The 23,633-nt window shown below is 39.9% G+C and overlaps 1 protein-coding gene across 2 annotated transcripts in view; it reads right to left on the bottom strand.

The window, feature by feature from the left end:
• eed (embryonic ectoderm development) overlaps positions 1-22,502 on the bottom strand; it is a 28,938-nt gene extending 6,436 nt beyond the window's left edge. The window contains exons 1-8 of one of the 2 annotated variants that reach the window (XM_072263346.1): positions 22,393-22,502; positions 19,982-20,134; positions 13,590-13,682; positions 9,444-9,509; positions 8,756-8,881; positions 6,483-6,564; positions 5,583-5,674; positions 1,304-1,437 (exon numbers count right to left, since the gene is read on the bottom strand). In XM_072263346.1, the coding sequence (XP_072119447.1) occupies positions 1,304-1,437; positions 5,583-5,674; positions 6,483-6,564; positions 8,756-8,881; positions 9,444-9,509; positions 13,590-13,682; positions 19,982-20,134; positions 22,393-22,485 (839 nt within the window). In that variant the 5' untranslated portion in view covers positions 22,486-22,502. Of the gene's footprint in view, positions 1-1,303; positions 1,438-5,582; positions 5,675-6,482; positions 6,565-8,755; positions 8,910-9,443; positions 9,510-13,589; positions 13,683-19,981; positions 20,135-22,392 lie in introns of both variants that reach the window. The other variant, XM_072263347.1, reaches the window with a different exon arrangement.
• Positions 22,503-23,633: the final 1,131 nt, after the last annotated feature.

Genomic DNA, 23,633 nt, shown 5'->3' with positions numbered 1-23,633 from the left:
CATATGTCTGAAATATGTTTCATAAACCATTTTCTTTATAGCTAAAGATAATGAAATCGTGTTACCTGAGTTAATTACAGAAGTCTCAAATAGACTATGGTGCTTTGTCAAAAATTATTGTTTTTCCAAGGCTGGTTTGGGGTGGAGGAAGAAAATGGTGGATTGGAGAAGTCCAGTTATCGTTAACACCCTTATTACTGGTACAGACCACAATTAAAGCTGGATGGTATTCTCTTTTTGTTTCCCCCAAACACTATTCCTTTGCCTATCAATAGATCACTTTGCACTAAACTGGATTTTTTTGTTTTAATATGTTCTTTCTTGTAAAAATTGTGTATAATTTATGTCAAATTTGTGTTATTTTTGTGAATACATGTGAGGCCACTGCAACTAAGGTTTTCATTGCACCTGTGCATATGATAAGGAGTTGATTTAATGATTTTTCAATAGGGCATAACAAGGCCAACTGTAATTCCCCTAACATGATTCAAGTTGAAATCAGTCCACACATCACAATCCAGGAATCAAACAAAATACTTTTAAAAAGCAAATAGCTCAGTTACAAATTTTAAAAATTATGTCAAATCATGTAGTCTTAAATCTCTTTCCTACACTGTACAGGTCTTCCAAAATGGAATTAAAATACAAAGAGTTGTTTATAAGAACATCAAGAACTACCTGTTGTTAATCCAAATACTTACACAAAATATGCAACACAGAAGTAGACATAGTTATAACATAAACATTTTTCCAATAAAACTTACAAATTTGTAACTTTTTTTCAGATCAAGTATGGTTCAACCAAATATTTTAGAGGTAATTAGAAACTGAACAATGTGCTTGTTAGAAGCCCCAGAGTTGATCACTGGCATTGTGAGTTAGCTCATTTCAATGAGAATTAAGTAGCATTGCAATTTCATTTTCAAGATGCATGAAGGTGTTATGGATAAAACTGAATAGATACTTCAATTGAAACAACATTCTGAATGGGCAGATGCAAGAGAAAAGTTCTCTTATGACATCAGTTGAATGGGAAATTGATACTGAGATTGCAATCTTTATAATATACGGGACTGTAAATTCAAACCAAAGATACTAGAAATTAAATCTTTCACAAATTTATTGGAGTGGAGCTGTATTTTTTAAAGATACACACAGATTAACTTGCGCTGCATGTTTTTGGAGATTAGCTTTCCTAACTGACAAACCAACAGAAACACAACAAGCAGTTTCATTTTAGATAAATTTGTTACAAAACCTGAAAGCCATGTTATGAACCGAACAAAAGGCTGAAATATGTTACCTGTTCGTTTTACTTGGATTATATTCATTTGATGCTTTAATTGCCTTTAACATTCTTTCAGAATTGATTCGCCACAATTTAAGGGAATGATCCATACCACAAGACATTATTTTCTCACCAAGAAGATCAAAATCCTACAAATGAAGGTAAACACAAGATAACAGGATGAAAACATTCACTGGATAACATAACATCTTTTATTGAATATTTCAAATATTTTTCACGGTTTACTTTTAATGGAGAACATTTTGATTGCCATTAGGCACCTGCAAAATTTATTACATTTCAAAGTAAATGTCCAATTTCTGTCTATTATACAAGACATTAAATGGAAGAGGAGAATCTTGTCTACCAAAAGACATGCCTTTTATACCAGATTTCCAAGACTGAATTTAACTTACTGAAAGCACTGACATATGATGGACATGGATTCACATTTCCCTCCAGAACCTTGAGCATATAAACATAACTAATATCTCAATATAATCACAAATCGAATATATCAGATGAGCCATTAAACATAGATCTCAATTCCTTTTATTCAAATACCGAAGCACCTCATGGTACAACTCATGGCAATGTGAGAGAAGCTCTTCCAATGTTCTAGTAAATATTTGAGCTAATTTTCTTACAATTGGAAAACAAAATTGAGGAACTGAGGGTAAGACTGCTGTATCAAAGAGAAATGAGGGATTGTTGTGTTCAATGTCTGAACAAGACAGCATACCAGATACAGTGATCAGACCAGAAGGTTTCTCAGTTTACAGAATGGATTGAACTGCTGATTTGGAAAACACAAAAGATGGAGGTGCGTTGTTTCATGATAAATCCTTGGTGTGTTCTGATCTGGTAGTTTTGTCAAACTCGTGTTCCCCAACCTTGAACACCTGAATGTCAAATGCTGTCTATTCCATTTACCTGGAGAGTTCTCCTCTGTAATCTTGACTGCAGCTTACATACCACCAAGGGCCGATGATAATCAAGCACTCATGACATTGCATGATGCTGTCTCCAAATAAGAAACAGTTTATCCCGACGCATTTCAAATCAGTCAGGGACTTCAACCAGGCTTGCTTGGAAAAACCCAGCTCAATTATGATCAGTATATAACCTAAAGCAACAGATGTCCAAAAACACTTGAACACCGCTATACTAAGATAAGGAATGCCTATTGTTCCATGCCCAGACCGCATTTTGGTAAATTTGATCATTTGACTGTCCTTCTCCTACCTGCATACAGGCAGAGACCAAACAGCAAAGCTCCAGAGATTAGGACAAACAAAGAGCTGGCTGTGGGAGGCAAAGAGCAGATATGGAATTGCTTTGAGTCAGTGGTCTGCATTACATTCAAGGGCTCATCTGTGGATCTGAGTGAACACACTATGGTTGTCGTGGACTTCATTAACACAGTTGTAGATAAGTGTGTTCCCACAAAATCATTCGGTTTTCCCCTGGATGAACCATGAGTTCCGCAATCTGCTGAGGGCCAGATCAGAGGCATTCCAGTCTAGTGACCAACTATGTTACAAGAGGTCCAGGTACCTCTGGAAAGTAATCTCATGGGTGAATTGGCAATTCCAGACTAAATTTGAAACAATGAAGGATGTTTGACCGTTGAAGGAATTGAATATGATCACATCTTATAAAGTTAAACAAAGCGAAATAGGTGACAACAGGTCTTTGCTTCTAGATGAGCTCAATGCCTTTTATGCTTGCTTTGACTGTCAAAACATGGAGGAACCATCATGAACTCCCACAGCCACCGATAATCCTGAGGCCAACATGTGAACAGCCTTTAGGAGGATAAACCCATGAAAAGCATCCAGCCCAGATGGGGTACCTGGCCAAGTACTAAAGACCTATTCTGGAGTGTTCACTGAGGTCTTTAACATCACGCTTCAGCAGTCTGAGGTTCACACCTGATTCAAGCAGGCTTTAACTATACCAGTGCCTACTAAAAACGTGGTAATCTGCCTCAATGACTGCCATCCAATAGCACTAACACCCAGTGATGAACAACACACACAAAATGAGGAACTCAGCAGGCCAGGCAGCATCTATAGAAAAGGGTGCAGTTAATGTTTTGGGCCGAGACCCTTCAGCAGGACTCTGACTCCACAGTGATTGAGTGTTTTAAGAGGTCGGTGATGAAGCCTGAGAAGCAACTTAAATCCACTCCAGTTTGCCTCCCAGAGCAACTGGTCCACAGCAAATGCTATCTCACTGGCTGATTCCTGGAACATCTAGGCAACAAAGATGCATACCTCTGGATGCTCTTTATCGACTACAGCTCAGTATTCAATACCATCATCTCCTCAAAACTAATCAATAAACTTCAAGACCTTGGTCTCAATACCTCCTCATGCAATTGGATCCTTGATTTTCTCACTTGCAGATGCCTGTCAGTTCAGATTGGCAACAACATCTCTTCCACTGTCTCCATCAGCACGAATGCACCAAAAGGCTGTGTGCGCAGCACCCTGGTCTGTTCACTTCACACGTATGACTGTGGCTAAGCACAGCTCCAATACCATATTCAAGTTTGGCCATTGGCATAGGCCAATTCAAAGGTGGTGATGAATCAGTCGAGTGGTGCCATAACAACAACATTTTACTGAATGTCAGCAAGACCAAGGAGCTGATTATTGACTACAAGGAAACCAGAGGTCCAAGAGCCAGTCTTCATCGGAGGATCAGAGACAAAGAGTTAGTCCTCGGTGTTATTATTTCAGAGGACCTGCTCTGGGCCAGCACACAAGTACCATTCTGAAGAAAGCACAGCAGTGCCCCCACTTCCTTAGGAGTTTCAGTTTGACCTCTAAAACCTTGACGAACTTCTATATATGTGTAGTGGAGAGTATATTGACTGACTGCATCAGAGCTTGATAGGGAAACACCAACGCCCTTGAATGAAAAACCCAATGAAAAGCAGTGGATATGGTCCAGTCCATCATGGGTAAAGCCTTCCCCACCATTGACAACATCTACATAAAGCATTGTTGCAGGAAAGCAGCATCCATCACCAGAGTGCCCCACCACCTAGGATATGCTCTCTTCTCGCTGCTACCATCAGAAAGAAGGTACAGGAGCCTTTGGACCCACACCAGGTTCAGTAATTAATATTACCTGTCAACCATCAGGCTCTTAAACCAAAGGGTATAACTTCACTTCATCATTGAAATGTTCCCACATCCCATGGACTCACTTTCAAAGACTCTTCATCTCATGTTCTCATTATTTGTTGCTTATTATGATTTCTTTTTTTCTTTTGTATTTGCACAGTTTTTGTCTTTTGCACCTGGTTGAATGCCCAATTTGGTGGGGGTTTTCATTGATTCTATCATGGTTATTATTCTATTACGGACTTATTCAGTATGCCCACAAGAAAACGATCTGAGTGTTGTATATGGTGACATACGTATTTTGATAACAAATTTAGTTTGAACTATTCCTTGTAGGATCTTGCTGTATGGTTCCATAGTTCCCTATATAAAATCAGTGACCCTCAATGGAAGTATTTTTTTACTTCACACTCCTCCTCACTGAGAAGAAGGAATTTTTCCACCTTCGATTATCAATTCATTTTAGAACACAATTTCACTTGAACTTGCTACATTACCGATGACCATTATTTTGCATTGGGAAGTTGTTTGAACCAGCTTTCCCAATAACCCACTTAATTACATCTTGCCATATGTTTCAGAAGTAACATTGTTTATCCTCAAACCAGGCTACATTTTGGTGATTTTGTTCCATTTGGCAAATATAATTAGCATTCTTTGTACAAACCTTCTAGCTAATTTTGAATGTCATTCCACCATCCTAGCACTACCTCAACCTACAACTAAGCAACATTCGTTCAGAGATAAACAAATCTCCAAGCAACATCTTTTAATTGCACCTCTACTACTCCAAGCATATAGTATTTCCATGTTCCCACACTTTCTAGTCATGCCCCATTTAAGTGCCTTACCAAAATGCCACGGCAAGGGAAAACACGTTTAAAAAAACAGGACATCTTGCAATAAGTAGCATTTAGAAATCAGACAAAACAATGATCTCAAGATGATCTAATCATTAACAAATGCAAACTCCAGAGCATCTCTTTATCATTCAATACAGTTTATGTTTTGTTTCCATAGGAGTCTAGGCTGTGCCAAAAACTCGTGTCTTTTCTACATAGATATACAAATACATATTTAGACAAATCCTTAATAAATTTTAAGTTACCAACAGAAGCTAAATATTACAATGGCATAAAATATCATTGGTCACTTACTGCACTCAGGACTTCATCTCTGTGTCCTTCCACACCTCCAAATATTGCAACTAAAGTATCAGTCTGGATGTTCCAAAACCTTAGAGCATGATCTAATGTGAAACAGATTCCATTTAGCTTCAGGTGGATTTTCATAGAAGCTGCAGTTTTATCATTTTGATAAGCCAAAGGCTCAAGTCTAAACTGCAATTATATGTCTTAACAAAACATGCAAAAATTTTCCAAACAATGTTATTGTAATCTACAATTGTGAAGCATATTTAATCTTGCATCAGATAACATAATTTCTATTTTGTGAATGTAAAACTTTGCAAGGCCTTCAAATTAAGATGCCCAAATGCAAGAACTGATGCAGAAATTATTTTATTTTAAAAATACAGTAGCAGAAAATAGGATGGAATAGAGGAAAACACTTACAGTGCATATGGAACCTAATGCAAGTGCCCTGAATCATTGAGAAGTGCACTCTAGTTTTTTTTAATAACTAAAATCTTCTTACAAAACATAGTTTACTTACTGTAAGCTTATACTTAAAGATGCAAATGCACAAGATTGAAAACATTATTTCTTCAATATAATTTTAGAAACCATTCACATAAAAACTATTTTCCATTTATTCTTTTCCAAATCAATTTTCCCTTCCCCTTGCCACAATTACACCAACATTTTAGACCTTCTACAGCTATCAGCAGGCAGATTACTGCAGAAACAATTCAGTGCAAATAGATATAATACCCAATTCCTGACTTAATATTCGTCTATATCCAGATTCAGCAGCATTGCTGAAACTGCAAATAGCAATCGAAATAAATTTCAGATATAATATTAATTCCACCATTGTACAGGACACAATAAAATTTAAAACAGAGCTAGTTTATAAGCTAGCTATCTGCCAGTTACCTTTGCTTACAGAAAGAAGAAGATTTGGCTCTCTTGGGTGGAATTTCAGCTCATTGATGGCATTACCATGTCCAACATAATGCTATAATCAATAAAGAGGGAAGGCAGCCATGTCAATTTCATTTACATGAATAATAATTACTTGGAATAATAATTACTTCTTAAAAGTAAAAACCTGTGGGTGGAGCTAAGGAGACAATGGTTCCTTTGTTTGCATCTTCGGAAACAGCTCTATTTCTATTTTTAATCTCTCTATTTTTCCCTTTCAGGGTTCTTTTGAAGACCCTGACCTGGAGTTACATGCTGACTTTGGTTCTTTACGGGAATGGGACCTGCGCTTAGGGTCTCATGACTGGCTGTTATTCAATATACCAAGGACATGGCCTAGAAAATTAGCTCACCTTCGGAGTACAGGATTTCGTGGCTCTGGAGGCGGGTGGACACGTGGTTGGTGCCTCTGCAGGGAACCTGTGTGTCGTGGGAGACAGAAGATCAAAAGCAGCCAGCTGGCTGCTGGCTGTATGCCCAGAGACTCGAGTTCTTAGGGCACAGAGCTCGGAAAAAGCAACGCAACCGACTTTTAACATCGTAATTCAGCAAGTTGTTTGTTATGTCTCCCCTCTTGCGTGAAACTAAGACACCTCTTTTTCCCTCATCAGGGAGAGAGAGAGAGAGAGAGAACCTGTGGTATGTCCAATTACTGGGTGAACTAGTCGTCCTTGGAGTACTGCAAGTCTGTGCCTTTATTGATGCTTTGCTACAAGTTTGAGTGCTCAGTGTGGGGCGCCGATGCTCTTTTTGCTGAGGGAGGGGGGAATCATTGCTTTGCTGCTGCTTATGCATGGGAGGGGGGAGCTGGGGGGGTACTTTGGGGTTCTAACATTTAACTGTCATTCATTCTTTGGGGCACTCCTCTGTTTTCGTGGATGGTTGCGAACAGCATGTATATTGTATACATTTCTCTGACATTAAACGTGCTTTGAAACCTTTGAAATAATAATAGCCTACTCTTTTTAAAACAGCAATTTAATAAACTAAAAATAAGCTGTTTGCAGGTGCACCAAAAAGTTTACAAATTGATTTCTAAGGCTTTCTGGAAATAAAATCGACTTCCCAAATGAAATATCAGGCATCACAATTGTCTCTTCATCCAACATCAAAAATAGCATTACTGAAAGCCACGCTATGACCTATTTATTCATTCCCTTCAAAATTACAAATGTTCTGATCAACCTGAAAGTGGAAAATGTCCAATGATGTTATAACTTCCTGTAGAATTTTTATTCAAGTTTTAGCATTTCAAATTAAATTTGTTTGTAAATTAGTGAAGGAATAAATGACATCTGATCAGGGAAAGGTACTTTGAAAATGTTTTTGTTACAACATTTAATCTTCCTGGATTATGGATGAGCAGTTAAGACACCCTTCCCTCATTAAACTGTTAATCCCTACACTCTACATAAATCACAACATTTCACAGAAAGTCCAATGACTTCAGTAGATCAAGACTGCTGGAAAAGGCATGAGACTTCAGATGTTGGCATCTGGAGCCAAAAATAAGCTGGAGGAATGCAATATCTTTGGAGGGAAAGGAATGGCTGATGTCTGCATCAGGCTGACAATGAAAAAAGGAAATAACCAGTATAAAGAGGCAAGGAAAGGCTATGGCAGGAACAGGGAAGCAACTGGTGAATCCACATACAGAGAGATTTAAGGTCCGATGGAGCCAAGTAAGGGTGGAAGGGGTACAGAGCAATATGTAATTTATAACCTTATCAGGTTCTGCTCACCACCATCAGATATCAGAACTCCATAATCTGCAGTCCTTTGTTGTCTCCACTATCATCTCCCTCAGATCATTCAAGTCCCTAGAGTTTGTAGAATTGTCCCCAGTAGTTACCATAAATGTTGCATCATTTTATGGCCAACATTTGATAGCCAAATTTACCACTGTAACATCAATAAGGCTCTAACTTAAAGGTATACCTTTAACTAAGAAAATTATGAAATCTCTCTTAAAAAGGCATCACTATTATTTGAAACATCAAACAATCCTGTTTGATTTAAAATCTGCTATACTTGAAAAGAAAAACTCATATTTAATTAAAGCAATTTTAAAAAAGTAAAGAGCATAAATTTTACTGCACTAGCACAGATATTCAGTGGGATAAAAAATCATTAACATTTAACCAAGCAGAATAGTCCATCTTTTACAGAGAAGTGCAACCATTATAAAATCTAAACTACAAAATATCATCCAACCATTTACTCACCTTAATGCATTGCATGGAAATAGGATTAATAATTCTGATAATGCCCCTTGATCCTGCCACAGCCAGGAGAGGATGGCTTGTATTACTGTCATATGTCCAAGCACACGTGTAAAAGTTTTCATCTGTCTGTTCATCTCCAGAGTTAATGTCAATACTGAAAGAAATGTAATTTAAAGTATACCTTTGCTCTTTTACTCTTTCTAATTGCCTCCAAACTGCACTAGGAAACAATCTTACCCAGAACGAGATTTATCCAAGACAATTTTAAACAGCATAATTTTGTTTAAATCTCTCCAGAGGTATACATCCTAATGTTAGGGGTGTCATTCATTAATATGTGGTTACATTCAAGTTTACCTCTCTTTTGATATTAATTATACTGTAGCTTTTACGAACTCTGGTTACCTGCTCATGAAAATTTTACTTGTTCAAATCATTTAAAAGCATTATCCCCTATGCTGGCTTTTTACCTGAAAAGTACAAGAATATTTAACTTTGGAACAGTTATTTATTAAGATTCTATTGCTAACTACCCTTGGATTTTATTCCCTTCTCCCAAAAACTGACCAACCGGCTGAAAATGGCTCTATACAGTTGCAGACATTAAATGATAATACATACTAACTAAATTTGTTTCTCATAAATTGTCAACTGCACATCCATTATTATGTGATTGTATTAAGGATACATCAGCGTCCACATAAGACTGCAATAATCGTATTTCCCCTTGAGAGTGACATTCATAAAGTGTGACCTAGTCCAACAAAAAAGAAAGAATTAGAATATATAGATCAAGCCACATTGCAGTAGGTCAGTTACATGGAATTGCCGCTGGCTGTTCAATTACCTGGGTCAGACATGAAGTGACTATCTCACTTGGCATTCTATGCACCAAGGATGATGCAGTGTAGAGGCTTATTTCCAAAGCATTCAACAGCCATCAAAATGGGAAGTGCCAACTCAAAACCTCTGAATGATTTTTAATTCAGTGGATTCTGGTTAATTGAACCAATCGGTTAATCAGGACAGAAGCCTATCTGAGACAACTCTTAAAAGAATAAGATAATTCAGAAATTGGCCGAGATTTTTTCTCAGCAATCAGCGCAAAAGGTTGTTCACTGGTGACATAGCACGAGGTTTGAAAAAAGCTCAGGTGCTTTTCGGCTTTTATCTCCGTGAATGGCAACCAATGCAAGAGGTCACTTGTTGGTGATGCAAAGAGAGGTTTGAAAAGACTTCGGATCCATTTCGTTTTTTTTATTTCGGTAGGCAGCAATCACCATAGGGCAAAAAAAAAAAAGAGGTGTAAGCAAAGTGGCCATTGTGTGAGCAGAGCATGGCTAGGGTGGTCTAGCTTTGGCTCAACAGGCTTGGGCAAGCATAGGCAAGTATGAAAGTTTCTAGTTTTGTTTAAATGTTAGTACATAGCTTGTGCGCTGAGAATGGATTCAGAGATAGTGGTATGTTCCTTGTGGGAAATTTGGGAGATCTCCAGTTTCCCTGATAACTACATCTGCATGAAGTCCATCGAGCTGAAGCGTTGAGAAACCGTGTTGAGGAAGTGGAGCTGCAGCTTGTATGGGAGAATGAGGTGGTGATAGACAGGAGCTACAGGGAGGTAGTCACCCCTAAGTTGCAGGACACAGGTCCCTGCATTACTGGTAGGAGAGGGAAAGGGAATACACAGCCAGTGCTGAGTATCCCTGTGGCTATTCCCTTCCATACTAAACATACAGCTTTGGATACAGTTGTGGGGAATGACTTGCCATGGGGAAGTCGCAATGAACAGATCTCTGTCAATAAGTCTAGCTCTGTGGGTTGGTGGACGGGGGAAGAGGAGTGCAGCATTGACAGGGAATTCCATAACAAGATGAGCAGAAAGCAGATTCTGTGGACATGAAAGAGACATCCAGATGGTATGTTGCCTCCCAGGTGCCAGCGTCAGGATCAGGTCCACAGGATTCTAAAGGGGGAGGGTGAACAGTTGGAATTCTAAAGGGGGAGGGTGTACATATTACTACTGACAACATAGGTAGGAAAAGGGAGGAGGTCCTGAAAAGAGAATATTGGGAGTTAGGCAGAAAATTAAAAAGCTGGACGTACAGGGTAGTAATCTCTGAATTGCTGCCTGTGCCACGTGCCAGGAAGGGTAAGAAAAGGATGATTTTGCAGATGAATGCATGGCTGAAGAATTGGTGCAGGGGGCATGGTTTCAGATCTCTAGATCTTTGGGATCTCATCTAGGGAAGGTATGACTTGTACACAAGGAATGGGTTACACCTGAACCTGAGGGGCAGCAATATCCTTCCAGGGAGGTTTGCTAGAGTTTTTTGGGAGGGTTTAAACTAATTTGGCAGGGGGATGGGAACTGGAGTGATTGGGCTGAGGATGCAGCAGTTGGTACACAAGTAGAAACAGTGTGTCGTGAGATTGTGGGGAAGGACGGGCAGTTGATAGGGCAAAATTGCAGTCAGTGGGATGAATTAAAGTGTGATAGGGGCCAAAATCAAAAGGGTGATGAATATAGTACTGAAGGTGTTATATTTGAATGCAAGCAGTACACGGGAATAAGGTAGATGATCTTGTAGTACAGTTATAGAGATTAGCAGGTATGGTGCTGTGGGCATCCTGAAGACACGGCTGAAAAGAGATCATAATTGGGAGCTTAACACCCAAGGATACTTATTGTACTGAAAGTACAAGCAGATAGGCAGACGGGGTGGGATGACTCTATTGGGAAAAAGAAACACGAAATCAAATACTTAGAAAAAGGTGACATAAGATCGGAAGAGTAAAAAGACCCTAATGGGAGTTATATACAAACCTCTGAACTGTAGCCAGTTCATGGGCTACAGACTACAAGGGAAGATAGAAAAGGCATACAAAACGGGCAATGTTGTGATAATCATGGGGGATTTCAATAAGCAGGTAGATTGGGAAAATCCAGTTGGTGGAATTTGTAGAATGCTGAGGTTGCTTTTTAGAGCAGTTTGTGGTTGAGCTCCCACTATGGGAACAGCAATTCTGGATTAGGTTATGTAATGACCCAGATTTATTTAGGAAGCTTAAGGTAAAGGAATCCTAAGGAGGTAGTGATCATGATAGAATTCCCCCAGCAGTTAAAAAAAGAGCAGCTAACATTAGATGTATCAGTATTACAGTGGAATAAAGGGAATTACAGAGGCATGAGAGAGGAGCTGGCCAAAGTTGATTGTAAGGGGACACTAGCAAGGATAATGGCAGAACAGCAACCGTTGGTGTTTCTGGGTGAAATTTGGAAGGTACAGAAACGATACACCACAAAATTGAAGGATTCTAAATGGAGGATGAGGCAACCGTGGCTGACAAGGGAAGTCAAAGACAGCATGAAAGCAAAGGAGAGGGCACATAATATAGCAAAAATTATTGGGAAGGTGGAGGATTGGGAAGCTTTTAACAATCAACAGAAGGCAACCAAAAAAAAGCAAATAGAAAAACGATGAAATAGGAAGGTAAGCTAGTCAATAATATAAAAGAGACGAAAGGTATGTCCATTGAACAGAGATAAAGAAAAATTCCTTTAGCCAGAAGATGGTGATTCTGTGGAATTCTTCACCACAGACAAATCATTGGGTATACTTGAGGTGGTGGTTAATAGGTTTTCAATTAATCAGGGCGTGAAAGGTTATGGAGAAAATTCAGGAGAATGAGGTTAAGGGGGACAATAAATCAGCTATGATGGAATGGTAGAGCAGACTTGATGAGCAGAATGGCCTAACTCCACACCAGTTCTAATGGTATCATGGATTCCCTTTGTTTATTTGGGACACTATGCCATCTAACTGGGGCAAGAAACTGTTAAACAGTTTCTAACTAGCTCCAGTCATGTGCACAAGCAAGCCCATTAGAAACTACACCGTGCTTTGGGCAAATAATTTTTAAGATAGCATCAGCTGCATGTGTTTATCTTCAAAAAGCAGCAATCTTTGTCATTGACAGTTGGCGAGAAATAAGCAGCAGGAAAATTCAGAACTGTTTTGCTCATTGCAGTTTCAAGCATTCAGGCTTGGAGATGCCAGACACAGGAGTGAAAATTAAACAATTCATTACTCAACAGGTTAGAAATTATGAAGTATTTGAACATCTTGAATGTTACAATTAAAAAGAAGAATTGGAGGATGCAATCGTCGACAGCATTGTATGAAAGCAGTTCATTATTTGCAGTAGATGTCTGCACTGACTTTCTTCATTTATACTCAAAAGAATGTGATGCGGATGAATTTCTCCATCGATAACTAACTAATAAACAGTCTTATAGTACTGTAACATTGGTAGTGTTTTGATTTGTTCTTTATTTCATTTAAGTACACAATTTGTTATTCAGTTCGTCATTTTTATACCTTTTTAACTATTTCCATGAAACTTTGGTTAATTGGGGCAACTGCTTAATTGGGCCAAAATGCACCGGTTCTGATATGAGCCAATTGACTGGAGTCCAATGTTTTTTTTTAAATCAACATTTCCGTGCTATTAAAACTGAACTAAAGAACATTTTAAAAACTAAATTAACTTAATAAATTTAAACCGAACTAAAGTTGTTTTAAAAGCACATAACTTTCCGTGATGCCTCCAAATCCATTGGCTTTCGATAACCTATTGAAATAAAAGGAGACAAGATCTTGTGCTAAAACCACAAGACAATTCCCCACCTCTACACTCTTTCATGATTTCAGTGGCAAAAGAAATAGACTATTCAGCCCACTTGTCTGGGTTCAAATTTACACTGCCTGAGCAAAACCTTAATAAATTTGTGGGTATTACATTTTTGTTAAATTACATAATTTGCAATACTGACCCGATTGCTGCCAACAGTAGCAAATACCAAAGGATCTCCCTCCTTACTGTGCCAGTTAAACTGTACTCCAAAAAGTGGTTGACCATGATCCTCCTACAAAACAAAGAATAATCTTCTTCCATAAAAGCTACTTCGGAGTTTTTCAAAATATCTTGGCATCAAACAATGCTCTCAAGAGGCCAGATAAATGCAATAGTCTGCACAAAGTCAAGAATGAACGTTGTTTCATAAAAATGTGCACCTTAATTCATTCTGGTTTCAGGTTACAAAGCAACCCATGGTATACAAATAATTTTGGTTTATATCATCACTTTAAATCCTTGGCAGATCAACAATCCAAGAAGCATCTCAATAATAATTGTTGAGGGGATGCAAATACCATGAGAAAATTTAAACAGTGGTTCAGAAAATGTTTAACCATTATGTGGAAGGCTTTTCTAAGTTACAGCACAAAAATCACTTTCATCAAAAAGTTCAGTTGGGGAAAGGGATTTCACAGTGAATGTCATATGAATAATGCTAAACAATTACATTAGTCTTCACAATAAAGATAGAGATATGAGTAAAGCTTTTTCTGCTCCTAATGAAAACTGGCATATAGTGGAAGATTGCGTCAGACTTCTGAGAGATATAAGAATTATATAAAATTTTACAACATAAAGACAAGTCATTTATCCTGCCCTTTCGTTCATTCCACACTGTTTTCTTTCCCACATTTATCAAGCCTCCATTTAAACAATTGCGTGCAACTTTTGTTGAAACATGGGGAGCCAGATTAACAACTCAGAGCACATCAATGTCTTTAACTTCCTTGGAAGTCCTCACTGTTCTACAATACTGGTCAGACCATGGAGTCCAAAGGCAGAGCTCCAACTAACTGCAGTTCACAGCAGTTTTGTGTGAAAATATAAGAACTCTTCATTTAAAAGGAGTAGAAAACTGCTAGAGTGTGGAAAGTTTCAACTATTTTTGATCATTAACTTGTATTTATGACTCTTAAGATGTATACTCCAAAGATTTTCTCCACATCTACTGCAACAGAGAACACAGAACATAAAACAGTACAGCATAGTACAGGCCCTTCAGCTCTAACCTACTCAAAGATTAATCTAACCCTTCCCACATAGCCCTCCATTTTTCTTTTTATCCAAGTGGCTGTCTAACAGTCTCTTAAGTGTTCCAATGTACATCTCTTAATGTTCCAGCAGCTACCATTCTGTGTGAAATACTACCTTTGACATCCTCCCTATACTTCCCTCTAATCACCTTAAAGTAACGTCCCCTTGGATTAGTCACTGCCACCCTGGGAAAGTCTCGGCTATCCACTCTATCCACGCCTCTTACGATCTTATACATCTCTATCAAATCACTTCTCATCCTTCTTCACTCCAAAAAGAAAAGCCCTAGCTCGCTCAACCTATGCTCACAAGACATGCTCCCCAATCCAGACAGCACCCTGGTAAATCTCCTCTACACCCTTAATAAAGCTTCTACATTCTTCAAGAGATGACCAGAACTGAATGCAATACTCCAAGAATGGTGTAACCAGTTTTATAGAGCTGCAATATTACCTAGTGGCACCTGAACACATTATCTCCCAACTAATGAAGGCCAACACATCATATGGCCTTTTAAATCAACCCCATCAACTTTGAGGGATCCGTGGACATAGCCTCCAAAATCCCCCTGTTCCACTACACGGTTAAGAATCCCGCCATTAACCCTGTATTCTGCCTTCAAGTTCAAAATTCCAATGAGAACCACTTCACACTTTTCTGGACTGAGCTCCACCTGCCACTTCTCAGCTCAGCTCTACATCCCACTAAGTGTATCACTGTAACCTAGAACAACCTTCTACATTATCCACAGCACCGCCAATCTTTGTGTCACTTGCAAACTTGCTAACCTACCGTTCCACTTCTCATCCAAATCATTTATAAAAGTCACAATGAGCAAGATCCCTGCAAAACACCACAGATCACCAACTTCCAGGCAGAATATATTCCATCTACTAGCACTCTCTGCCATCTGCGTGAAAGCAATTCTGAATCTACACAACCATTTCTCTGAATTCCATGCCTCCTGAAATTCTGAATGAGCCTACCACGGGAATCTTGTCAAGTCTATATATAACACATGCACTGCTGTACTCAAACCATCAACTTATTTTGTCACTTCTTCAAAGAATTCAATCAGTCTTGTGAGACACGACCTGCCCCTCACAAAGGCATGTTGACTATCCTTCTCCAAATGTTCATAAATCCTTTCTCTAAGAATCCTCTCCAAATGTTTGCCAATGCCCCCACTGATGGACGACTCACTGGCCTATAATTCCCTGTTACCCCTTTACCTTTCTTGAACAATGGAATAACATTTGCCCCCTCTAATCTTCTGTTACTACACCTACGGCCAATGAGGACTCAAGGATCATCACCAAAGGTGCAGTAATCTCTTTTCTTGCTTACCCAGGGTAACCTACGGTATATCACATCTGTTTAGAACCACAGAACACTACAGCACAGAAAACAGGCCATTCGGCCCTTCTAGTCTGCGCCGAAACTTTATTCCATTAGTCCCATTGACCTGCACCCAGCCCATAACCCTCCAGACCTCTCCCATCCATGTATCTATCCAATTTATTCTTAAAACTTAAGAGTGGGCCCGCATTTACCATGTCAGATGCAGCTCGTTCCACACTCCCACCACTCTCTGAGTGAAGAAATTCCCCCTAAACCTTTCCCCTTTCACCCTAAAGCCATGTCCTCTCGCACAGATCCGAGGCACACCACTAGTCACAGGCCGCCGGTCTGAGAAGCAATCATCCACTACCACTCTCTGTCTTCCCCCACACAGCCAATTTCGAATCCAGTCTACAACCTCTCCATAGATAACTAGTGTCTGAACCTTCTGAACTAACTTCCCATGTGGGACCTTGTCAAAGGCCTTACTAAAGTCCACGTAGACAACGTCCACAGCCTTTCCTTCATCTACTTTCTAGGTAACCGCCTCAAAAAACTCTACAAGATTCGTTAAACACGATCTACCACGCACAAAGCAATGCTGACTATCCTAAGTCAGCCCTTGGCTGTCCAAATACTTATATATCCCATCTCTCAGAACACCTTACAATAATTTACCTACTACTGATGTCAGGCTCACCAGCCTGTAATTACCTGGTTTACTTTTGGAGCCTTTTTTAAACAACGGAACAACATGAGCTACCCTCCAATCCTCCAGCACGTGGCTAAGGATATTTTAAATATTTCTGCCAGGGCCCCTGCAATTTCTACACTAGACTCTCTCAAGGTCCGAGGAAATATCATTTCAGGCCCGGGATTTATCTACCTTTATTCGCTGTAAGGCAGCAGGCACCTCCTCCTCTTTAATCTCTATATGTTCCATGACACTACTGCTTGTTTCCCTTCCTTCCATATACACTATGCCAGTTTCCTGAGGAAACACTGATGCAAAAAAAAAACTGTTTAAGATCACCCCCATCTCATGAGGCTCCACACAGACACGACCACTCTGAACTTCTAGGGGACCAATTTTGTTCCTTACTATCCTTTTACTCTTAATATACTTGTAGAAACCACTACGTCGACTCAGGCCTAAGGGGCCAGCGTCGGGCACGATGACGGACTTTCCACTTCTCCCTCTCCCTCATCAGTGTGTTCAGTTCAACTACATTAGCCGTGCCGCTGTCTTCTAGGAGCGTGTTGACCACAGCCTTGGGAGGGCACACTGTAGAAACCCTTCCAGTTTACCTTCCCATTATCTGCCAAAGCAACCTCATGTCTTCTTTTTCTTCTTTAGTATTTTCTTACATTTACATTTTCTATGCTCTTCAAGTACCTCATTTGTTCCTTGTTGCCTATATCTGCTATACACCTCTCTCTTTTTCTTAACCAGATTGCCAATATCCCTTGAAAACCAAGTTTTCCTATGCTTGTTGACTTTGCCTTTAATCCTGGCAGGAACATGCTAACTCTGCACTCTCAAAATTTTGCCTTTGAAGGCCTTCCACTTACTGAACACATCCTTGCCAGAAAACAACTTATCCCAATCCACTCTTCCTAGATCCTTTCTCATTTCCACAAAATTGGCCCTTCTCCCATTTAGAACCTCAACTTGAGGACCAGACCTATCCTTATCCACAATTTACTTGAAACTAATGACACTATGGCCACTGGACCCAAAATGTTTATCTACACATACTTCTGTCACCTGACCTGTCTGGTTCCCTAATAGGAGATCAAGTATTGCATCCTCTCTCGTTGGTACCTCTATGTATTGATTTTAAAAAAGTTTCCTGAACGCATTTGACAAACTCCAAGCCATCTAGCCCTTTCATAGTGTGGGAGTCCCAGTCATTATGTGGAAAGTTGAATCCCCGAGTATCACAACCTTCTATTTCTTACATCGGTCTGCTATCTCTCTACAGATATGCTCCTCCAATTCTCTCTGACTATTGGGCGGTCTATAATACAACCCTATTAGTGTGGTCATACCTTTCCCATTCCTTAGCTCCACCCATATGGCCTCTGCTGATAAGCCCTCCAGGCTGTCCTGCCTACGCACAGCTGTGATATTTTCCTTGACTAGTAATGCCACTCCTCCCCCTTTCATCCCTCCCCCTGTCACGTCTGAAACAACGGAACCCCAGAACATAAAGCTGCCAGTCCTGCCCCTCCTACAACCAAGTCTCACTAACAGCAATAATGTCGTAATCCCACGTGCCAATCCACGCCAAGCTCATCTGCCTTACCTACATTACACCTTGCAGTGAAATAGATGCACCGTTTTTATTGATTCACTATGCCGAATTCCAAAGGACATAAGGCACAAAAGAACTAGTTCTTTTAAAGCAAAATGACTTAATGAAACAGTAAAAACTGCTACACCAATAGCCCATGAGGTCCAGAACGTGCAACTACGGGAAATGTTTATATACAATACAGAAAACGATGTTACCTGCATGCAATGTTGTAATGCAAAAGCTGCTGGAGAATTTGCACGTGGAAAGAAGTGCAGTGATATTTGGAAAGCAACACACATAAAAGTTGCTGGTGAACGCAGCAGGCCAGGCAGCATCTCTAGGAAGAGGTGCAGTCGACGTTTCAGGCCAAGACCCTTCGTCAGGACTAACTGAAGGAAGAAGAATCCCTTACTCATTCTTCCTTCAGTTAGTCCTGATGAAGGGTCTCGGCCTGAAACGTCGACTGCACCTCTTCCTAGAGATGCTGCCTGGCCTGCTGCGTTCACCAGCAACTTTTACACGTGTTGCTTGAATTTCCAGCATCTGCAGAATTCCTGTTGTTTGATATTTGGAAACTTGACTCTTTAGAAGTGTCATTTAGCAAGCAAATCACATACAAATGGTGTGCAAGAACTCCGGCAATAATATCCTTCACTTCCCCCTACAGGCCTGTTATAGATGTTTTATGAGATGCAGATGGATGAGAGCAATCAAACCCAGAGGAGATCTGAGTTCCTATTGACAGTGTTTTGCTAGCTGTTAAAATAAATATCCCTTATAAAAAAATTCAGTACGCACATGTTGTCGTCACTGGGCAAAAAACTGCACAGCACAGAATTTTTGTGCACACTGGTCATTACAAATTAGAGGTAACATTGTCTCATAAATCTTTTTCACATCTACAGATTCTCGTATCTGTTCCCCCACTACTGAATTCGTTATCACCACTCCTCTCCTCTTCTCCCTCCTTCCCTTCTGAGCCAAAGAGCCAGAGATCTGGTTGCTTCAGTTTTTCCTGGTAGGTTGTTTCTCCCCCCCCACAACCCCCTCACCATCCACTCCTCAAAATCATCCAAAGCAGAATCCTTGTTATTGAAAGAAACAGCCATAGGGGCACTCTGTGACATTTGCCCATTCATGTTCCATCTCCTAAGTCATCCCAGTTGCTTGCCTACTGCACCTTAGGTTTGAACACTCTCCTTGGAGCTCTTACCTAACTGGAGAAAGTATGATCTGTATCGTAGGGGCAGAGTACATATTAATTTGAGGGGGACCAAGATGTAGTAAATCACATCAAAAGATCTTCAAATCTGAATAGATTTGAGAAGGCTCTTAAATAAGTAGTAAGTACTAACATGGGGTGTAAAATGGAACCTGCACTACATTGTTAATGGTCACTAGTTAGGTGATGTATCAAATTCTGTCCACAATATTTTATGAAGTACACCACTACCCTTCCTGGTGCTACAACACAAAGCAATGATTTGTTCCAGCATACTTGACCTGGAGGAAAATGTGTGGACTAAAAAATAACAGGAAAACAAAGAATAAAATTGCCAAGGCATCACTGGGTATTTGGACCTGTATGATTCCAGTTATAATATCAGACATTGACATTTTTGTTCTCACAAACCTTAAGACTGTTGACACATTTAAAGGAATATTTGCATTTCTTGGACTTCCATTTTCCTTTCCCCCAGCTCTTCCTTCCAGGTACATTTGGTGTGTTTGTAGGTGTGTCTGGTCTCTCTGTATTTGTACCACTCTCTATACTGGCAGCATCATCCTACAAAACAAGACCAAAATAAAACAAACACATAAATGAAAACAAAAATGATCTTACAAATGCAAGATTACACTTTTCATTGAGTTTCTATATTTACTCAGCATCATGAGCAAGTACTGTACAATCATTATGGTCAACCAAGAGTCATTAAGCCTTAGGGCTCTACATCACATAAACAGGCCCTTCAGACCATCTAGTCTGTGGCAGTTAGTTTTCTGTCCAGTCCCATCTACCCACCCATAGCACTCCATACCCCTTCTCATCCATGTATTTGTCTTTAATGTTGCATTTAAACCCAAATCCACCACTTAAGCTGGCAGCTTGTTCCGCACTCGCGTCACGCTCTGAGTGAAGAACTTCCTCCCGAGATCCCCCTCAAGTATTTCACCTTTTACTCTAAACCCACAGCCTCGAGTTCTAGTCTCAACCAACCGGAGTGGAAAATGCCTGCATGTATTTACCTTATCTATAGCCCTCATTGTATTATATACCTCTAGAAGATCAGAATCAGCTTTAATAACACTAGCATATGTTGTGAAAGTTCCCCTCCTTCTCCTGTGCTTCATGGAATAGAGCCCTAACTTATTCAACCTTTTCCTAAAACTGAAGTCTTTAAGTCCCAGCAACATTATGATCATGATGAACCTGCAACACCACTTCCAAGGATCCCTTATTATTCCCAGATCCCTTTGTTCTATCACACTTCAGTTCCCTTCCTACTCTGGTGTGTCCTGCCAAAGTGCAAAAACCTCACACTTGTAATAAACATTCTTTTTAAAATCAAACAAATAACATTACTATTTATTGAGAATTTTCCATTCAGCTAAGTGATAATCAGTACGACAGCGAACCAAAGGGCTTGCTTCTATGCTTTGACTATGACTAGGAGTTCCAATGATTCCCAAGGATAGTTAAGATATATTTCTAGCTAGATACATTATATTTCTTGCAACACACATCAAAGTTGCTGGTGAACGCAGCAGGCCAGGCAGCATCTCCAGGAAGAGGTGCAGTCGACGTTTCAGGCCGAGACCCTTCGTCAGGTCGTCCTTGCAGTGAACCTAACCAAGACTGTAAATACATAGCATAGTATAGCAGAGCAATACCTAAAAGTACTAATGCAAAATTAAAGGTTCTACAATGACTAACTGTAACATCCTAAACAGACTACAGAATACTTAGCTTCCAATTCATAAATAAATCAGATACTACAGCAACTCACATCCTGTTAGCACTACTGATAAACACTTAAGAATTAATTTTTTCACCGTTGCTCAACATTAGCCATAGGAATAAAGAATTTGTACTTGAATAACAAGCAATCAGTATTGCTATGTATAAACTTAGAAATCATACTTATAACCAATAAAGAAATCATTAAAAACCCGTTTTAAAAATTATGTATTAGCATATTGCAAAAAGTTTCTCAAGAAACGATAAAAGGCATGAAATACTATAGTCATCTATACTATTGGCAATTTATGAGGATCCACATTATCACAATGAATGAAGCTGGCTGCTTTGCTGTTGTTTTTACACGGGTACGTCCTCAGCAGACTCAGTTCGTTTGTACAAATTGTGAGAGAAGCCGTGCAAATAGTATGTTCCTGACCTACATTTTACCACCGTATTTACGCTAGCAATACACCAAGAGCCACACAGTGCAGGGACAAATCCGTTAAATTCCTCTTCGTACAGAAACTAACGGATTTGGTCTGATGACGACGTATCGAAGTCAAACAGTTAGGTTTTATTTGGACCAATTTGAAGAATGATAGCTTGTAGTCACAATGTGTGCACAGTAGATGGAAGCAACACCAAGATTTGTGGAAAAGATGCCACCACACCATGGTACCTACCAGTTAATAACATACAATTAAATGAAATGAAGCCCAGATCATGAACTGGGTGTGTTTTTTTAAAAAAAAATAGGTAATTTATTCTCATTATTGGAAGATCCCCTTCCCATGTATCAATACAGGGTAATAGATTTAAAATCTCTCTCTTCTACCACCCACCCTTATCTCCAGATCAAGCTCACAGTGAAGATCCGAGGGAGTGCAGAGAGCATCATCGGTGGGTAAGTTGGAGGTTGTTCGTTCTTTGCCGGCCTACACCCCAACTACCACACACACACGGCAAAGGCCTCCCCGGGACTAAGTCTGGGTGACAGACATTTTAAACTAAAGTCTCATTCTTGGAAAGTTGGTGGGAAAGCGCCTCCCTTCCCCGCCCCTATCCCGCTTAATTTCATTTACATTTTCGTCTGGCGACATGTCAGGATTGCTGTTCTCATCGCTCAGTTTCTGCCTCTTGGCCGGCATGTCTCCCCGAGCCGCGCTTTCCGACATGATGCACACAAAGGGTCGACGTCACTCCACACAGCCGCGACGTCACCGAGTCGCAAAAGAAGCGCGGCTGTCGTGAAGTGCGGTTGTGGGCGCGAAAGGATGCGACCGCGTTGGGGTTGCTCATCTTGATGAGCGCGTCTACTCCGTAGATCGGGCGGTAGCATTTCAAATTTTTTTTAATGTAAGCTTTGTCAAGAGTGAGGTAGTGGTAGCGAACTACCTTCTTCAACCGCTGTAGCCTAACTACCGTTGGTTACTTAGGGACCGAGGAATTAAGAGCCAGGCACAGACACAAATTTCTGGAGGAACTCAGCAGGTCAGACAGCATCTATGGAAGAAAAGTACAGTTGACGTTTCATGCCGAGACCCTAAGGCAGGACTAGGAGCCAGGGTTAGGTTACTGGATCGATCGAGTCTGCACTGCCATTTAGTGAGATTGTAATGCCAAAATTATCTTCATATCCTCCAATGATAATTGTCTCATCGGATATCTATTGGTCTCTTCTCCACAGTCCTTTGACTTAGACTCTCAATACCCTGAAACAAAATATTTTGATTCATGTACCTTAAGCAAGTGACTCTTTTTAAAACAAAAAAAGCCTAAGTTTAGTTTACTGCCAAAGGAAACGCCCTCTGCATCCTCCTTATCAAGACCGTTAGCATCTGAAATGTTAAAACATAGCGTGCTCCCGCACTCTTACTCTGATACTTTTCTTGTTAAATGTAACAAATCTCCATATTCCATTGATACACATAAAAGTTGCTGGTGAACGCAGCAGGCCAGGCAGCTTGAAATTCCAGCATCTGCAGATTTCCTGTGTTTGCGTTCCATATTCCATGAATACTTTTCATGTGATCTTAGCCTAACAATAATATTCGTTAATAAAAAAACAATGTGATCACAAAAAAAGCTAAGATCCTGTGACTAGGTGCTGTTAGTAATGCAATCATATCCAAATTGCAATGTTTTGAATCCAACTTTGACTCCAGAGACTCGAGCATTAGGTTGACGCTTAAGGTGGGGATGTTTTAGTTTTGAATGAGACTTTAAACTGAGGCTTGATCTATTATTTCACTTCTCATGGCTGTAAATAATTCCATGCCATTATTTTGACAACCCTGGAGTTACTTCCCAGAGTCTCTTCCAG

Source organism: Mobula birostris, chromosome 7 (assembly GCF_030028105.1).
Source record: "Mobula birostris isolate sMobBir1 chromosome 7, sMobBir1.hap1, whole genome shotgun sequence".
Lineage (NCBI taxonomy): Eukaryota > Metazoa > Chordata > Chondrichthyes > Myliobatiformes > Myliobatidae > Mobula > Mobula birostris.
Note: the sequence above shows the minus strand (reverse complement) of the source record. Positions and strands in the feature narration are given on the sequence as shown.